This window comes from Varanus komodoensis, unplaced genomic scaffold, assembly GCF_004798865.1.
Source record: "Varanus komodoensis strain SLA01 unplaced genomic scaffold, ASM479886v1 scaffold2, whole genome shotgun sequence".
Classification (NCBI taxonomy): domain Eukaryota; kingdom Metazoa; phylum Chordata; class Lepidosauria; order Squamata; family Varanidae; genus Varanus; species Varanus komodoensis.
The window spans coordinates 21,019,550-21,038,493 of NW_025335568.1; the positions used below are offsets into that span (position 1 = coordinate 21,019,550).

Sequence of the window (18,944 nt, forward strand, 5' to 3'; positions counted from 1 at the left end):
AGTGTGACCCCTTTTAAATGTGTTTGCTACCGTATCTACAAAAAGAGAAATGCCAGAAACCCTTGTTGTTCATACTACTGGAAGCTTTTTATTTCAATTGTAATTACTTTTTTATTAGAGTGCATTTTCTACATGTTCAAAGTGTTCCTGTGCCACATGAACTATCCTATTCTTGCAAGTGGGAGGCTCTCCATACAAACTGCTCATCACTCTTAAAACTGACCCTGGGCTGTACTGTCACCGAAAGCAGGCATTCCATGTTCCTTCCTGGCAAATAAATAAGTAACATCCTGCACTTGGGGAGCTGACACAACAAGCTTGAAACAACTGCTGGATTCAGCCTGAGTGGGTTGTATTTTGTGGGAGGAACCAGGAGGTATTGAAGGCAATGCCCATTGATTCTGATCTAAGGTAAGAGAGGCCACATCCAGAGAAAGGATTTGTCTGAATAGAATGAGAAGTGTGTCTGAGAGGCAGGCTCTGTGTGAATCTGTGGGGTGCTGTCCACTGACTTTGAAACAAGGATGGCTAGGTTAGAACCATCCTGTGCTCCTTAAAGGGATGGAACAGTCAGACCGGCACTGTCTAGGAACCCTTTTACCACGAGCTGCCGAGAGTCTCTTGATGGCAACATCCGACACAGGCTTAGTCTAAAGCAAGGCTCAGGGTGTTCAGCGGGCTTTTACTTTCAGAAAAGTACACATGGGACTGCAGCCAGAGTAAGATGCATGGCAAGCCTAGGAGTGGATCGCACCGTAGACCACCAACCTGATTATTTGCAACAGAACAAAGTATTCCTAATATTATCCTGCAGAAGTGGTAGAAAAGGCTCATAAAAATGGATGGCATGCAATAGATGTCACTTGTCTCTGATGATCCTGGAATGGCATGGGCTGCAGTTTGCAAATCGGGAAGCACATTGAGCTGATGGGTCCCTGGCAGTGAAACTAATAGCCAGGCAATGGCTCTAGCAGGCCAGAATCTGCTGATTTGCATTCTCTGGCAGATTATGGCAGAAAAGGCATCCTAGATTCAGGCAGTTTATTACGTGTCCTGATATTCTCTGCAGCCACCGCCCCCACCCCACCCCATCCCACCCCGACCTGCACTGTCAGAGCTTCCAGTCCCAGACTATAAGCACATCGTTTACAGTCCCACTTCTCATTCAATAAGACTGGAGGGGCAGAGTTGGCAGGTGTGGCCTCCATAGCCCCTCCATGTACATTTCAGAATGTCTGAAAGCCAACAGAATGACTTTGCGACCCATTCAAACCAGAATCAAACCTGTTGAATATAGGCAAGGTTATGAATGAGAAAATCTGTGAAACTCTCTTTCACACATTCTAATTTTTCCTATGCTAAAATTGTTCAGTCATGATCCTGCACTGGATATTGTTTTTTAGAAGTCCTTTTTCAAAAGACACATTTTTCAAGTGTATGTATTTGTATCATAACTCTTTAAAATATATGCATCTTTACATGCAAAGTTTAGTGAATGAAGTGGTTTGTGGTCATTATTTGAAAAATAATTGTTCTGGTTCATCTGTGGGCTCAATATTTCTGGGAACCGCATGGACTGCAGTGTCAAGCTGCATCCCGGGAATGCAGTTTGGGAAGTGCAAATTGGTTTCTACTGAAATGTGAATCAAACAAATTTCTCAGCCATCCCCAGTCAAGGAGCTTTTAGAATCTAAGGTCTCCTTTATAAGTACTGGCCCTAGTGGAGATGATGTTACATCTAGTAAACCAAACCCCAGTGACTCCCAGGTTGCTTCAGGTATGTAGAAAGTGTTAATCATGTACTTCATCTGATGAAGCATAGCATCACATGCATGTATAAACAAATAATTAAGACAAATCACAGCGTAAACATTTCTTTGCACAGATCTTGACTGATGGAGTAGTAGCAGCTGACTGCAAGTAAGTATTAAGAGCGCTGTGATTCTATTTAAGGACTAGATTCTATTTAAGGACTAGGAGGCACCACTATGCCTCTCAGGGTGCTCTGGAGCAAGCCAAGGCCCTTTAACTATATTCGAATCAATTTGGAGCAGCTTTGCCCACCCGCTCCATTTACCTTATTCAGCACCACAGTAATAGGTAATTTTCTCTGCTGGTTCCACCAGCTCTACCCTGCTGACATTATGTGAATCAGTCATGGATTAGAATGCAAAACCCCTTAGGGTACTTTTTAATGTTTAAGTCTAAGAAGTAAGCATAAAGCAAGATGATTACTGGATGAGACAAATCCCAAAGAAAATATAACCAACTACTGTTCCATACTGTTCATCTATTGCCTCCTGTTATTGCTTATAGTCATGCAAATACTGGTCATGAGGAAAGCCTGCGCAGTCTCAGGGCCCTGGATGATGGGAAAAGAAGATCTAACTCTTGCCCTTCCACTATTCCAACAAAAATTCTATGGCTGTTATTCACTTAACAAAGAACGTGCACCTTAATTGCTTCACAGCTAGCTTGGCCTGCAACTCCAAGGCCAACTTAGGACTGTTGTAAAATACCCCATGCACACTTGCCCAGAATTAGGTCTCTTTAGATCTTATTACTGAATAAGCATGGGTTGATTTGGGGTGCAAAATGTTGAAGAAGCCAAATCTCTTATACAGACTAGAAAAGGCATACTAAGGCATTCATTACAGGTCAATTAGGATCTCATCTGATGTATATTTAAGCAAAACTTCAATTGACTTTTTGAGAAACTCACTAAATCTTGAATATTGCTAAATAAATAAACCCTATTTAACTAAATTTAACTATGCAAATCTAGTTAAAATGAATGAGTGCTTGTGCTGGCTCAGTGCTTGTACCCCCTAAATGACCATCTTCTCCCCAGCCTGGTAGGTGTGAATCCCATAAATATCAGCAGGAGTTATGTATATAAAACTGTGTACAGCCTAAGGGTATCAATGAATAAAAACGGAATTGGGGAATTCAGGTGTATGCAGATCTGGAAAATGACACTTTAAAATAATAGCAGGTTCTTAGGAATTACTCATGTAACTTTTACCCAAATTAAGAAAGCAGAATTTAATAAAAGAAGTAAACTAATTCACTTAAACCACTCGTGGGAGCATAGCAAACTGATTTTAGCTCAATTTGTACACACCAGTTTATCTTGCCACAGTATTGCATACAGATGCTCTTGAATGCAAAGCACTGTGAGTAGATGGAGAAGATGTATTAGCACTATTTTATTAATTTTTGTGCAAGCTAGTTAAAGAGTTGAGCAATATGATGAGCGACAGAGCATATACAGAAGCTACAAACTGTAGCAAATAAATCCTAATGGCTATTTTAGAAATCTTAGAAAGAACTTGAGCAAATGGAAGAACTTGTCTGGATTTGGGGCTCATTTTCTGATGCAACAGTCTTTTGCCAGACTGGAAGCAGCCCTTCTATGTGTAAAAGAGACTTTCTGCACTAGTGAAACAGACCCTTCAGATCCAAACCATTATGTTTATTCATACATATTAAGAAGAGGTTCATCACCAACATCAGTTCTGTTTCAAAGTAGAAAAACATGACTTTAGTTGACACTCAACTTCAAATGGCACTCAATTGTACCTAAAGTGATTTGGTGCTCAATTAGCCCTAAAGTTGTATTTGTCGGGATCTTCTAATTATAAATCCATATGCAAGTACTGAAATCTGGACACATTCTAAAGCGAATCAGACCAAAAGACAAGGCTGATATTAATATTCTAAACACACATAAAGATCTCGATTTCTGCATCTCTGAAAAGTGAATAGGCATAGGAATATTAATCTGCTGCAAGCACAATTCATCCTTATGTTTGGGATATCCTCAAGACATTTGGATAAAGGAAGTTGCACAGCAAACGCTGAGTGTGACAATTCCCATGGATGTACAGTGATGTACATTCCAGTTAGTAGAAGAAACAAATATAATACTGCCACATTAGCCTGGTCATTACATCCAAAACAAGGCAGAAATCCTAGCATACTTACTTGGGAGCAAGACCCATTCAGCTTAGTAGAACACAGAGACATAGAAATCTACCACATATTAAATCAGACTGTAGTTTTATCTGATCCATTATTATCAACACTAAATGGCAGTGTTCTCTCAGTTTTCAGAAAACTTTTCTTTTCAGTCCTACCAGGAGATGCTGAAGGTTGGCCTTTGGTCCTTCTCCATGCAAATTACATGCCCTGCCACTGAACTATGGTTCTTTCCTAAACTAAACTCACATGCTGCACAAGATACCATGAGTTAGATCCCGATTTAGACACAGGGAACTTGGGTAGCAGAAATGGACTTTTCCGCTTCATACTTTCTATAGCAGCTACATGGAGGGTCAGGAGACCTTGTTGAATGGAGTGGGTTACAGTGTGCTGGGGCAGGGAAGATTCCTGAAAATTGGGCAAAGATAGTTTCCATAAGAGGAACCCTTTTGCCCTGGATCGAACCCAATCCTGGATCCAAGCCAAGCAAAAGAAGTACAGTGTGCTTCGGAGAGTTACAGATGCTTACATTCAATTTAGGCACACATAGTTTTCTGGGATTGCGTCCATGGTCACCGTCACCTCTGGCAAATGCTGTTGCCAATTTTTTTTCTGGAATTCAGAAGATCTCTCTAAGGTGAATGGTAGTAGCACAGGAAACTAAGCCTCAGCTTTTAAAAAAACTGAATGCATTTCAGATCTTTCAGTTCAGGTGCAAGAGATGTTATTTAGGACTGATTTTAATATAGACTAGAACCGAATATTAAATTTGTATAAAAGTTGAAAATGAAAACATTAACATGTTAAATGAAACTGATACACAAACATCTTGTAAAACCAGCTAGATTTGTTTGGAATTAGTCGTATAACAGTAGCTTCTTAATTTAAATGGTTTAAAATTACGGAGTGAGACAGGGACAGGATCTTGAGACACATAACAGTGTATCACAAAGAAATTGTAAAAAAATGCATTTAATAGACTTTATATTATGGTATTAATCTGTTTGACTCATTAAACTGTCTATTTTATACATCCAATTTTGCTGCTATTTTATGCTATCCTTTGTACAGTGCAACGGATGTACCCAGTACTGTCTCCAGGCTCCTGCTGGCCCTTGGGCAAGGCCCCCTCCTCAGTGAATTTATCTTGTCACACCATTGTCACCAGCTGCAATAGATCTTGCTTTTTCTTATCATTGTTCATTTTTCTTATCATTTTTCTTATCTTATCATTGCTCCCACTTGCTTGTTTGACAGACAGAGAGTAGGCAGGCAGTGGCACTTGCTACTCATTCACACCACCACTATTGTGTAGGCCAGAACGAGAGGAAGGATGAACAAGGAACACATGTGAAGAGGAGGAACAAGTTTCCAGAGCTCGTATCAGTGAGTTCTGGGAAATGTCCCACCATATCCATCCTTGAGGTAGCCCTGGATGAACCTCCATCCTCAGAGTCCTGCACTTTGTGCTCTGACGTGGCATTCTTCCAAGAATATCTTCTCTTGAATAGCATGTGCTGTCAAATAATCCCCACTCCCTACGTTTGCTTTCTTCCCTCCTGTATCTGGCTTCTTTGCTTTCTCCTTTGGCTATTGGCTGACCTGCTCTGATGTCACAATGGGCCTGTGCTACCAAGGCCATCATGGCCGTTCTCGCTCAACTGGTTCAGTATCACAGAATAGTTGACCAGTCTCAATGCAGGAAGCAGACTGCACAAGTGCTTATTTTTCATCTTGGAATCTAAATTCCAACATCCATGAGTGCCCTTTGTGAAATTAAACAATTTCTTCTATGGCAGGATATCATGTGCTTTCAAATTGACTATGAGATTCACATCAGTTGAGCAGTCTTTGTTTCTTGTACTGGACAAAGGACACTTGTAGTTTACTGTGAATAGGATACTGAAGGGACAATTCCTTTAATTTCACCTTGTATTCAATGCAAAAATTACTCAGTTCATGAAATCGGACAGAGGGGGTTGATTCTCCTCTTTCAGGACATCAATGCACTACAATTGACTAATGTACTACCAGTGACACAACTGAGTTGTGTTGGCAGAAACCTGTTAAAAATGATATGGACTTATAACTTCCCTGGACTTATTGACCAGACTGACAACATTATCAGAATGTAGTTCCATTCTTGCAAAATAAAAATGCCTCCATACTGGATATAATCACAGCTTGCACATTTTCCCCTTTAAAACAGGAGTGGAAAGAAGTCTAGAATTTCTGTGGACCCAGACCCCATGACATCCCATCACCATTAACCGGACCATAGATCAAAACTGTGCCCTTATAGAATTGCTGTAAGATTATTTGAAAAACATTCTTGGATTGTGCCCTCTACATGCATGCAGACATAATCATGGACACTACTGTGTAAGTGTCCCATGTATCTGTATTGTACATGCACTACACATCCTTTCTTCTTGCATTCTTTTCACGTTTTTATTTATGTAAAACATTTAAATATTTCATATTCAAGCATGGGAATTCCAGATCAACAAACAATAAAAGGGCATAAGGTTTAAAACAAAATGTTAGCCCTGAACCAATAAAACTGGTGGCTGGTTAGTTCAGGAAGGCTTCCTGCAATAAAGATGTATTCAGCCGCAGAAAATGCTATGTAATGTTGGAGCCTGCCTGACCTCCAAAGGTCTGGAATACCACAGCAATGGAGCTACCACACTGAAGGCTCCTCTCTGGCCCCAAGTTCTTTAGAGCTTTGTACAGCAGTACCAAATCTTAAGCCTAGCTTGGTAGCAAAACAGTAGCCAACGTAGTTCCAGAAGAGTTGCATGCCTATCTCCCAGACTCAGCAACCACTCACCCACATGGCTTCTATCTTGCCAGGATCCAATTTCACTTTATTGGCTCTCAACCAGCCCATCACTAAGTCTAGGCACTGATCCAGGACTTGCACAGCATCACCTGATTAAGATGTCACAGAGAGATAAACTATGTGTCATCAGCATACTGGTGGCACTTGGCTCTTCATCCACTAATGACTGCTCCCAGCAGCTCCATATAAATGCTAACCAACACTGGGGACAAGCTGGTTCCCTGCTGAATGCCAGAGCTCATTTGCCAAGGGGCTGTGGAACAGTCACCAAATGTTACTCCTCAAAATTGACCTTTCAGGTAAGATCCACTGAAGGACACTGACTCCAGTTGCCACTCTGCAGATACCATGGTTGATGGTCTCACAAGACAATGAGAGAGTTAACCGAATCAACAGGGTTGCATGCCCCTTGTCCCTCCCTTGATAATGGTTATCCAACAGGGCAGGTTCATTCAGCCCTGTAGCCTGAGTGACATCCAGACTGCAATGGGACTCCAAGAGTACCTACAGCTGCTATGCCACAACTCTCTCAAGTACCTGCAGGCCTTTGACCGCAACATTCCCAGCTCTTTCTCTCAACTCTAAGAAATGGGAATTGCAACTAGAAGGTAACTTTCAAATTCCACTGGGTCTACAATGGGTTTCCTCAGGAGAAGCCACACTATTGCCTCCTGAAGGACAGTAGGAACCATCCCTTCATACAGAAATACATTTATCGCTCCTTGGTCCCACCTCGTCTACATCATTAGCCCATAGCAACTGAAACTGATCCATAGGCAGACGGTGGTGCCAGACATATCATTTGCAGCTGCCCTGACAACAGCATCACGTTCACCACAAAAACAACTGATTTTGTGCTCATAACGCAATGTAAAAATGTTACTGCAAATCCTTGAGGGAACCAGGGCTCCAATTTACTAGTGAGAATGAAAACAGCCCCAGACCCCCCCAAAGAGCTGTGCTGGACCACTACTCCCCTCAAGCAATGGAGGAGGCCAAGTAAAGCATCTTTGCTGCACATACTGCTGCCTCTGCTTATCTGAAAGTGTCATGTATAGACTACTGTGATGCAGTGCAACTGGAGCTGCCTTTGAAATGTGGCCAGCCAGATGTTGTTGGGGGCCAGGAGCTGAACGCACGTGGCACCAATATTATACCAGCTGCACTGGATGCTGCTACATAACTGGGCCCTATTTGAAGCCTTAGCCTTAACCTTTAGAGCCCTGTACAGGTTCAGACCAGGTTACCTGAAGGTCCAATTTAACTCATTTGAACCAGTCCTTGCTTTAAAATGAACCTCAGAGGGGCTGTGGACTGAAACCAAAGATACTATTATTTAGGAAAGAATGCAAAAAGACAATTCCTGCAGCAAAAAGAAACAAATAGCCTAGATGGATGATGAAAGAAAAACTCACAGTTACTGAGCAAAGGAGAGAAGCAAGAGCAAAAGGTGACAAAAATAGTGTTAGAATCCTGTGTGCAACTTTTCAGAGACTTTCACATAGACACACACACACACACACACACACAGCCCTATTACAATGGCCAGTGAAAAGAACCACCAAAGAGGAAAAAACAAGAGACGTCTTCCAAAAGTTCCAAGAAATCAAAGGTAAATTCAAATTCAGATTAGCAATCCTTAAAGACCAACAGGGGGACATGCTATCTGAACAGAAGAAAATACAGGCAGTCCCTGAGTTATGAAAGTTCAAGTTCCAAACAATCTGTACTTATGAACAAACTGCCTTAAAGCCTATTAATTTAAAAAAAAGAAAGAAATTACTGTCATTGCCATAGAGACAGAGAAAAAGAGAGAGGGAGGGCCCCCAAACCATGTCCCCCTGGCCCACCCATCAAGAGGATGGAAATCTCTCCAGCATTTCCTTGCTGCAGATACTGGTGAGCTGGGGTTGGGACTAGAGATACTTGTGGTTTTTCCACTTTTATGGGGTGGGGGGGAGTGGGCGCATCCCTAATTCCTCTGAATGTGGAGGGCCAACTATATGTGATCTGAATTATATACTAATTAAAGACAACTTTCTGTTTTCTCAGGAACTGAACTCATTTGTAACCCAAGGACTGCCTGTTAAAGGAAGGTGGAAACAATGTACTGAAGAACTGGACAGAATAATTAAAAGGATTACAGACTCCGTTGAAGAGGAATCCTATGAGGAAAAACCTGCAATATTTGACAGTGAACTGAAAACTGCTCTGATAGCACTTGGAACAAATAAAACCCCTGAAGCAGATGGGATACCAAACTCTGCAGAGATAGAATTGGTCCAAATCCTAACAAGAATATGAACATCAAAATCAAAACAACAGTCCACCAACTGGAAACATTCAATATATTTTCCAATCCCCAAGAAAGGAAATGTTAAGCAACTATAGGACCATTGCAATAATATCTCATGCAACCGCAGTGATGCTCACAATGTTGAAACATAATTTTACTCTATATGGAGTGACAAATGCTAGAGGTTCAAGCTGGATTCTGAAAAGGAGAATACATTCAAAAATTTATCATGAAAATAACTGGCTAGTGAAGTGCACCAAAGAATTTAAAAAGAAATTCGTTCTACGATTTATATATACTGCAACAAAGTTTGTCTGTTGGATCATGAGGATTATGGATGCTCTTGAAAGAAAAGGGTGTGTCTCAACACTTGATCATTGTGAGGTATATCCTGTAACATAGAAGCTACTGTTAGGACAGAATATGGAGAAACAGAATGGTTTTCTGTAGGCAAAGGGTCAGACAAGGGTGTATTTATCTCCTTGAATCATCCATCTGTATGGAGAACACAACAAGGAAAACTGGATTAGGATCAAAGGAAGAAGTAGAAAGTGGTGGAAGACACATAAGCAGATAATAAGAAGTTACTTGAAGAGACCAAAGATGAATTGAAATGTTTCCTGATGGAGTGAAAAAAGAAAGTGCGAAAGCAGGACTGCAGCTGAATATTAAGAAAACAAAACATCATGATTGCTGAAGAATTACAGAACTTCACTGTTGACAATGAAAAAATCAAACCTGTGAAAGATTTTGCATATTTTGGTTCAGCCATCAATTCAAAGGGAGATTGCAGCCAAGAAATTCAGAGACTGAAATTTGGAAGGCCGGCAATGAAGGAACTAGAAAAGGTAATGGGGTGTATGGACATTGAACTGGAGACCAAAGCCAAGGTCATCCACACTGTTGTATCCCTGCTCTCTGTGTATGGGTGTGAAAGCTGGAAAAGAACGTTGACAAGAATAAAATTGAATCATATGAAACATGGTGCTCAAGGAGAGCTTTGTGAACACTGTAGAGTGACAGAAAGAGGAACAAATGGGTTATAGATCAACTCAAGCCAGGAGTTCCCCTGGAAGCAAAAATGATGAAAATGAAGCTGTCTTAGTTCAGGTACATCATGAGAAGGCAATGATTCTAGGGAATGTTGAAGGCAGAAGAAGTGAAGGAAGGTGAGATGAAGGAAGCCACAGGCTTGAAATATGAGAAGAAGGAAACCACAACCTTAAGCTAACAAAAGCTGAACAGGACTGAGAAAGACATAACATTTTGGAGGGCGTTCATTCATAGGATTACCATAAATCAGATACAACTTGATTACAGATAACAACAGTGGAGATCTATCAGGATGGCAGGCACAAGAGATGGGGCTTTTTTGGTGATTTCTCCCTGCTTGTAGACTCTCTTCCAACAGACTTAAATAAGTCCTTTCTGTGCAGACTGCTGCTTCTTGGTAAATTGTTAAACTAAATTCTATGGAATGGTTTTGTTTTAGGTAAGAGAAGCTTTAAGTTTTGACACTGCTAGTATTTAATTGATTGTTATTTTACTGTACGTTACATGCAGCAATTGTCTATAAGCTGCACCATGTGAGCTGAATTTTTATGTCACTTTAAATGTGGAAAAAATATTTATATAAATATAGAAATTGGTTAGAGTAAAGAAACCTGAATAGAAGGTATGAACTTTCAGTTGTCTAGAGGATATCAGGTCCTCTGGAGTTTTTAAAGATCAAGGGGCCATTAGGACAGTTAATCAGCAAAGAGATAATAGATCTGATCCTGTTGTTTCATCCAATGCTCTGACATTGCCAGGTGAGTAGTATTTCCCTTGGCAATATTTTATACCACTTGATTTTCCCCGCTCAAAATTGTCCAGACCCACATAGGAAAATCCTGGAGTTCCACGAAAAAGATTTAAATGATAAACCAAATAAAGCCAGGTGAGAGTCCAAGTCTAGCATTAAGCAAACTCTCATCAAAGGGGAAAATAAAGATAAATTAATTGCCATGGGCATTGCTTCATTATTTGAGAAAATGTGCCTTGAAGTAGGAAGGTGCCCACTGTTTTAGTGAGATCTCAAATGGCTACAATCTACTGATTAATTCAGAATTCACACATTATTGTAAAATATATTGCAGAAGAGTACAAAAATTAAACATACGATGCAGCTTTAAAAAAAAAGGCTTGTGACTTCTAACATGTTACTTAACAGACAAAAATAGCTAAGAAAAACCAATTTCTGTTCTGTAACTGACAAACAAAAATCAGAACTATTTTTACAACTAGTTTTACAACAGCTAAAGTACACATGTTTTAAATTTGTTTCCCTTTCCCTTTTCCCTTTCCCCACACACCTGCATGATGCTGTGCAACCACTTTTTGATCTTCTGAAGTTTCTACCAATAACAGTTTGCTGAAAATTCAGAATATCGGCCTAATCATGAAGTTATTTTGACTATAGGTCAGAGACTGGAGTACTATAAGGTTCCAACTGCAGTGATCCAGGACCAAACACCCAACTAATATGGATGTATTGGTTGGATATTTTTCTGCCAGTGGCAAGGCAAAGGAGCTGGAAAGCAGGCCATCTTTTCTGCTGACTTTCCAGTTAGTTACCCTAATCATGTTAGCTGCCTGTTCCATTTTAGTCTTCCATAATCTCCCTACACAGCTGACTGCCATCACAGAATGCAATCTACAGCTATAGAAAAAGCAGAAGGGGAAAAATATATCCTCTGAGGCTTTTCCTAATTGATCCCTATCCACACAGCTCAGTGGTATTACATTAACAGCATCCCCCGGAAAAACAAAGAGCAACCCGGGTACCCCCCAACCACAGGACCTCGTTGTCCCTGGTGACCATGGCCTGTGATGCTACATCTTAAGTTTCAGAGGCTGCTGCTGCTTCCACTTAGTCCATAGGCCAGACTCTGGTTCTCAGTGCATTTGTTTTCAACATCTGTGCAAGCAGTTTTGAACCCCGAGTCTAAAAACATAAGACGCTGTCTCCAGCTGGTCCAGTACTGTCAGCACTCATGAGCAGTGGTCAGGATTCTTTTCCAGCCATGCCTGGAAATGCCCTGGATTGAACCGGGGATTTCTGATACAAAGCTGGTGCTGTACCACTGAGCTTTGGTCCCTCCCTTGTTATAGTCATGCCATAGTCATTTAAGTTCTGGTGGACTTGTATTTGGACTTGCCCATCGATTTCAGTAGAGCACATTTGGAACTTACCATGGTACTTACTTCTGGGTATGATTAGAACTGAACCTGCAAATGGTCCTCATACCAGAAATGTTTCTTATACTGAAAAATTTAATCACCACAATTATATCCAATGTGGAGCTATAAGTGGGGGAAGGAAGATAAATTCTATTTAAAAGAAAGGCTTGATATGAGAAACACATGAAGTATTTTGTTCATGAAATTGGTTTTTGAAAGATTATGACCCAGGTCCAAATTTGACACTATGAGATCTGGTTTTGGAAACACAAATGTAGATGCTTTTTTGATGGAATCAGAGATATTAGACAAAAATGTTTAAAAAATTATAATGACAAGCAAAATGAGAGAAGCAATGGATGAGAAAAGGCTAGCCATGCTCCTTAAGTCTATAATTTACTGTAGGAATTATATTAATGTACACTAATGGGAGGCAAATAAGTAGTCTCTCTGGATAAATAATGATTATGCCTTTCTAAATATACCATAAATCTAAATGAACACTGTGGATGGGTGTGAATACACAGGGCTCTATGGGACATCAATCTTATTTTATGTATTTACTACTATTAATTGCATGTGTTGGAGTTTTGTATTATTATAGGTTACATTTTTTAAAAAATCCATCACTAAAGTGCTCTTTCAGTGAAGTTCATACAAAAAATGAAACCAGTTTGTGTTTTTGATGTTAAGAGGCAAGTCTACATTCAAAAGTATAAAGGCCAGGCATAAAAGCTAGGTTTGTGAATAGCTATTTGCTTGTGGCTAATAATTGCTTCTAAGTGACCAACAATATTAGTTTTTGTGAAGAAGCAGCAAGCTAATTAAGTTTTCCAGCCTACCACAAAAGACATTAGCCTAAAAAAAGCAGAGGTGCTGTTGGTCTGTAGAATTTTTACTCAGGAACTGGGGTTCAACCAGTTCTGGAAGAGAACATGCTTCCCAGAAAGATTAGTTCCACAGAGCCTCGATTCTACACTCCCCTGAACCTTCAGATGGCAGCAGCGGTGGAGGACGTTTGCAGTTATGCCTGGTACACAAGGTGCTGCCATTTCTGAGCTAGTCTGATCTGGCAGCGGTTATCCTTCCTTAGTTACATCATGGTTAGACTATTGCCATGTACTCTGCATGAGGCTCCCATTACAGAGCACCCGAAAGCTTAAACTGGCAACTGTCCAAGCTCCAAAACAGAGTTTGGTACTGTGAACAGTTTTTCCAATACTGAAAGATCAGCACTAGTTGCTGATCATTTTCCAAGTGAAGAAACAGTTGGTAACTTTGAACTTCATAACTTAAAATGGCTTAGGACCTAGCTCTCTGAGGAATCACCTATCATGGTAAGAATCTTCCTACTATGATTAGTTTGAGAGGGCCTTTTGAAGACATTCCCACTTACAGAGAGATACTTGTCACCCTAGTTAGAAAGGACTTTCTCCTCTTTTACTTTCAGACTCTGGAACACAATTCTTCTGCAGCTGCAGAGGGTGTACTCTCAGCATTCACCAAGAGGCTCAAGGGACATCTTTTTAATCTGAAGTTTTAAATTGTTAAAGTTGTTTTTAAGGGTCTACTATGTCTATATCTGCTTGTAATTTACATTTATTTTGCAAACTACCTTGATTGGCTTTTCCAGAAAGGCAGGATAGAAACATTTTAACTAAATGAATTATAAATAAATAAGGACATGATCCAATCCAGAGATCTCTAACTCTCCAAAACTGGATGATTACCAGCAACAGGCAAAGGGTGGAGGGCAAAGGTGACCTCCACAATCTTTCCTCCCTGAGAATCACTTAGATGGGTCATTTTTGGCTACCTAAGTGGCACAACACTGAGTTTTACATGGATTCCAGAAGCAACATGTCCACTGCTCGGTGAATGAATAAGAAGCCTGTCCTTGCATGAAGATTTGTTTTTATACCAAAGCCCCTGTTTGTACATCACAGCCTTGGAGTTTTTGTGTTATCCGCAGCATTCCCACCATCTTCAATTAATACATAAGGAGAAGGAGAAGAAGGAGTGAAAGCAGCAGCAGCAGCAGCAGCAGCAGCAGCAGCAGCAGCAGCAGCAGCAGCAGCAGCAGCAGCAGCAAAATAACTACTACTTGATGATGGAGTGTACTCTGTCTCAAGCTTTCTTTTCTAGGCAATGCATGCTGCATTCCAGGCTGGTACTGAAAAGCAGCATCACAATTTCTCAAAACACACCGGAACTTGAAAGCCCTATTCCTGCTGCATCTTGTCCATCAGAAGCCCATCTAGACTGCAGTGAATCACTGCTGGCCCAAATGTTGATTGACAGAGACCACAAGCCAATCTCGGCCCGAGACGCCGGTTTAGCGGGGAGACTCTTCTCACCCACCTGCAACCACGACAGAGGTTCTGGTTCAGTCATGTAGGCCCTGTCAGTCTCTGACAGGCTTCCAGCTGGTTGCCTTACAACCAGACCCATGCTGCCGCACATGTGCTTCAGGCAGCCATGCTGTCACTCTTCGTTACTCAATTAAATCAAAAAGAAAAGAAGGGTGGGGGGGGGGGATGAAGAAATAAATGGGTGGGAACCGAACTTCAATAGAACAGGATTTGATCTGAAGCTCTTTCTGACCAGCAAGTGATGCACTGTGATATCTTTTGTGAATGCTTACAGTTTGCACAGAAGTGAAAGAGCTGGACTTCTTTCTAGTCCTGGCATAGCAGTGCCGGGCACTGCATGCATACCTGCATGTGTGTTTGTGTGTGAAGGGAGGAAACAAGCAGCTAAAAAGTGAAGGAAGGGGTTTCTGAAAGTACAACTAAAATCAGATATTTTGCTAGCTACGCTTACTAAATAATTTTAGTACACGGAGACCTCATGCAACAAGCTCGAGCAATCTTTAAAGGTCCAGGACTTCTATCAGAAAAATGTGCTTAGAGATACAACTTTTCCATTCACAGATGAACTTTTCTCTCCCTTCTCCCACAACCAGTTCCCTCACTGGTTTGCCAGACTGAATGTTTGTTCCCAGCAGAGACTTTACTATCTCACTTTGCATCTAAAATTTAAGCCTACTTGCTAGAAAGTAAACCTTATCTAAATCATTGGAACTTACTTCTCACTGTTTGCTTAGGATGGGACTATACACTTTAGAAAAAGTCTACAAAGCAAATTACAAAAGATTGCAGATTTGATTGAAGCAGACCTTAGATTCTGTCTAGTGAACCCTGGCTGTGATGGAGGATGGAAGAAGTTGTTATAAGGGAGAAATGGGTGGGGGTCTGAACCCAACACTCAGGAAAGCATGAAGGAGAACTTCCAGTGGAGACTGGAGGGCAGGAAGGAGTGCTTAACCCTTTCCTCAGCTGCCAATTCTCCCTGCTAAATTTCCCAGGTTGCTTTTCCTTATGCCAGTGCAGGAGTGGGGAGGAATTTGCAGGTGACAATCTGTTGATGCAGGAAGAGTTAAACACTCCTTTTCCCATGGCCAACAATCCCAATATGTCAACAAAGATGGGTTTAGAAACATGTATTTGTCAATCCAACATCTCATTCAGCATTCCTCGACCTTGTTCCCCCCAGATGTATCGGACAGCAACTCCTATTATCTTCAAGCAAGCATGCTGGCTGGAAATAGCAATTGTTGTCCAATGCATCTGGAGAGCACAAGGTTGGGCTGCAATCCTATGCACAGTTACTTGGGAGTAAGCACCACTAAATCCAGTGGGATATAATCCTGGAAAAGCATGCATAAGATTAGGTTAGTTATTCCCAGGTTGCTTCACTGGTTTGAATGAGATATTTATCCTGATCCCATCCATGCTTACTCTGAAGTCCTACTTTTTTCAGTGGAAAAGTAAGTGCATTTAAAATTGCAGCCCTTACCTTAGGTATACCTAACTAGCTGGATTAAGGGCATGATGATTAAGGAGGAGCATCACAAATCGTACAAGAGATTACACTTGATGCCAGCAGGAGCAGAAAAAAAATTCCCTCTTAGTTATGGTTTAGTGTTCAAATCCAGCATTTACTGTTTATTGTAAAAATCACAATATACATTCTTTGAAATGTTCTATGAAATAAACAGGAGTGCATTCGCAACCAAAAATAACAGGCAAATCTATATACAACTGATTTCTACCATCTGAAATATAATCCACAGAGGTTGTTGCATTGGTGTGATATTCAGTTATCATATATGCACAATAAGCAGCTATAAGAAATAAAGAAAGAATGAGCTATGAAACCTTCCAAAAGGATAGTTCAGTCTTCCAAGGGCAAAAGAAAATTAATATTACCCAATTATTCTTTTTTAATGAAAACCTTAAACTTAGTGGTAGCGTTAATACCAATAAAATGTATCCATATTATAAGATAAAACTCCTATTAGCCACGATCGCCATTCTCACGGTGTGGCTAGTTTTGGTGACTTTACATCTCTCAGCCAGCAACGTACTTTTCTGTGCCGAATAAGCTCTCCCCCACCAAACACAGTCTCATCTGATATGTTCATCTAACCAGCAACACTATAATTTTAATAATGACAGGGGTTTAAATATGATTACAAGTCTTTCCTCTTGTTTTCTTCCATCTAAAAATAATACTATTAGTCATTTTACACATTTTTTTTCTTTTTTGCTGTCTGCTAGACTAAATACATGAACTGAAATTTCCACAACATCCCCTCTTGTCTGTCGTTTGTATGTCTACCAATCTTGAAAGCCTATCTTTACAGCTCTGTGATACTCCATACATTGTCAATTCTGAGGACAGATTTTTAAAAATAAATGTATATACATTTCAATCACATGTAATACCTTCAGCTGCAGGTGTACTTGATCTGATTGTAAAATATACCACAAAGGGTTATTTTTTGGTAAGGATGCATTGCCAAAAAGTATACTGTTTTTGGCATACTTCACTAATTTCTTTACCTCTATCAGTAATTGTTTTATCGCATCAAATTACCACCAAGTCACCCCTAGAAAGTCACCCTAAAAATTAGCTAGATATTCAATTGCTTTGAATGCAGAACATTTATAAAATTGGGGGTCAACTAAAAGAAAGCACCCTCACCTAACCTCCAAACAAAGCAAACTCTACACAGCAGGAAAAAAGGGGGCGCATCCCTCATAATGGCCACAATTAAGTTAGAAATGAAAATAAATGCTTTGTGTGCATTTAAAAATTATTCTGACTTTTGAAAGATTCGCCCCTCCCCACGGGTTTCACATAAGTAAGAGTGTACATGTCACCAAACAGAAGTCTTTATAGTAACAGATAAATATACAGAATTGGTTCAGATCCATTTATATGGTAATAAACTCAACTTGTATTCCGTTGTTTAAAATAAAAAGAATCAGACTGTTCATTTCCAAATAACAAGCTAAACAACTTTCCCCCTTCCTCTTTTCTATAGAAAATACAACTCCTGCTCCCCTAAAAAAAGCACCCTAAAGTGGGGACACTCCCAAGTTCCCCTGCCATGTTTTTGCTATTACTATTCCTATCATTTATTCCAGGGGACCTAGCAGACCACTTCCCCTTCCAAACTAGGTTCATGGGAAGTTCAAAGCACCAGGGGTTCTGCGTGTGCGCGCGCGCGTGTGTATGTGTGTGAGGGGGCTATGTTGTGTGTGCGTGATGTGGAGAAGCACAACAAAACCGGGGGGGGGAGTGGGGCGGGGGGGCGTCCCCTCCCCGCTCACAACCTGAAGGAGGCTTCAGAAAAGGGATGCTGCATCTTGAAACTAGACAAGAAGCACTGGAGAGGAGGGGGAAGGGGGTTCACGAGGGACGGCGGGAGGCTGGGAAGAAAGAAATCATCTCCTCTGACCTCTAGCGAAGTGCCAGGTTTTTTCTTTAGCTCTTCACATTTCCTAAATTTGCAGATCTGGTGTCCCGTTTTGCGGTTCCTGCAACTGCTGCAGACGCCACAGTTGATGAGCCTCTTGCAGGGCACGCAGACCCCGCACCTTTTCCTCTTCTTCTTGGCGGGGTTGCCGGCCCCTCCTCCGCCCCCTCCTCCAGCGCCGCCGCCGCCGCCGCCGCCGCCGCCTCCCCCGCCCCCGCCCCCTCCCCCTCCTCCGGCGGCTCCCAGGGAGGAGGAGGAGGACGAGGAGGAGGAATGGCTCTGCGGGCAGTCTGCCAGATTGGCAATTTGAAACGCACTGTCTGTGACGGCTGCTGAGGCTGCTGCGGGGGAGTGAAGGGCTGTCATGACGATGACCCCGGGAGGTAATGAGATGCCCCCTAAAGCCGGGATAGCGGAAAAAGTCCCCACGCGCTCGGGGAGATTCATTATCTCTGCTTCAGCAGCGCCGCATTTGAGCTTGTTCATGCATTCCCCAGCCAAAGGTCTGCAGTGTTCGGGGGCCAAGGTGGAGAGGAAATTATTATTTGCCATTTGCAACGAGGGCTGCTCGGCTGGCGCGCAGCCAGGCTTGCCCAGCCGCTGGGACTCGTTCCGATGGTGCAGGCCGCCGCCGCCGCCGCCGCCGCCGCCGCTCCTGCTGGCGGCGTGCAGCGAAGAGGCGGGCGACGAGGACGACGACGACGACGCGGCGGCGGCGGCGGCGGCGGCCACGGACGAGGCGGCGGCGGCGGCGGCGGCGGCGGCGGAGG

At 41.8% G+C, this 18,944-nt stretch overlaps 1 protein-coding gene across 1 annotated transcript in view; it reads right to left on the minus strand.

Annotated features, from left to right (window-relative positions):
• CXXC4 (CXXC finger protein 4) overlaps positions 1 to 18,944 on the minus strand; it is a 50,179-nt gene that overhangs the window by 30,647 nt on the left and 588 nt on the right. The window contains exons 2-3 of the mRNA XM_044429472.1: positions 18,425 to 18,829; positions 18,157 to 18,340 (exon numbers count right to left, since the gene is read on the minus strand). Of these exons, the coding sequence (XP_044285407.1) occupies positions 18,157 to 18,340; positions 18,425 to 18,829 (589 nt within the window). The remainder of the gene's footprint in view (positions 1 to 18,156; positions 18,341 to 18,424; positions 18,830 to 18,944) is intronic.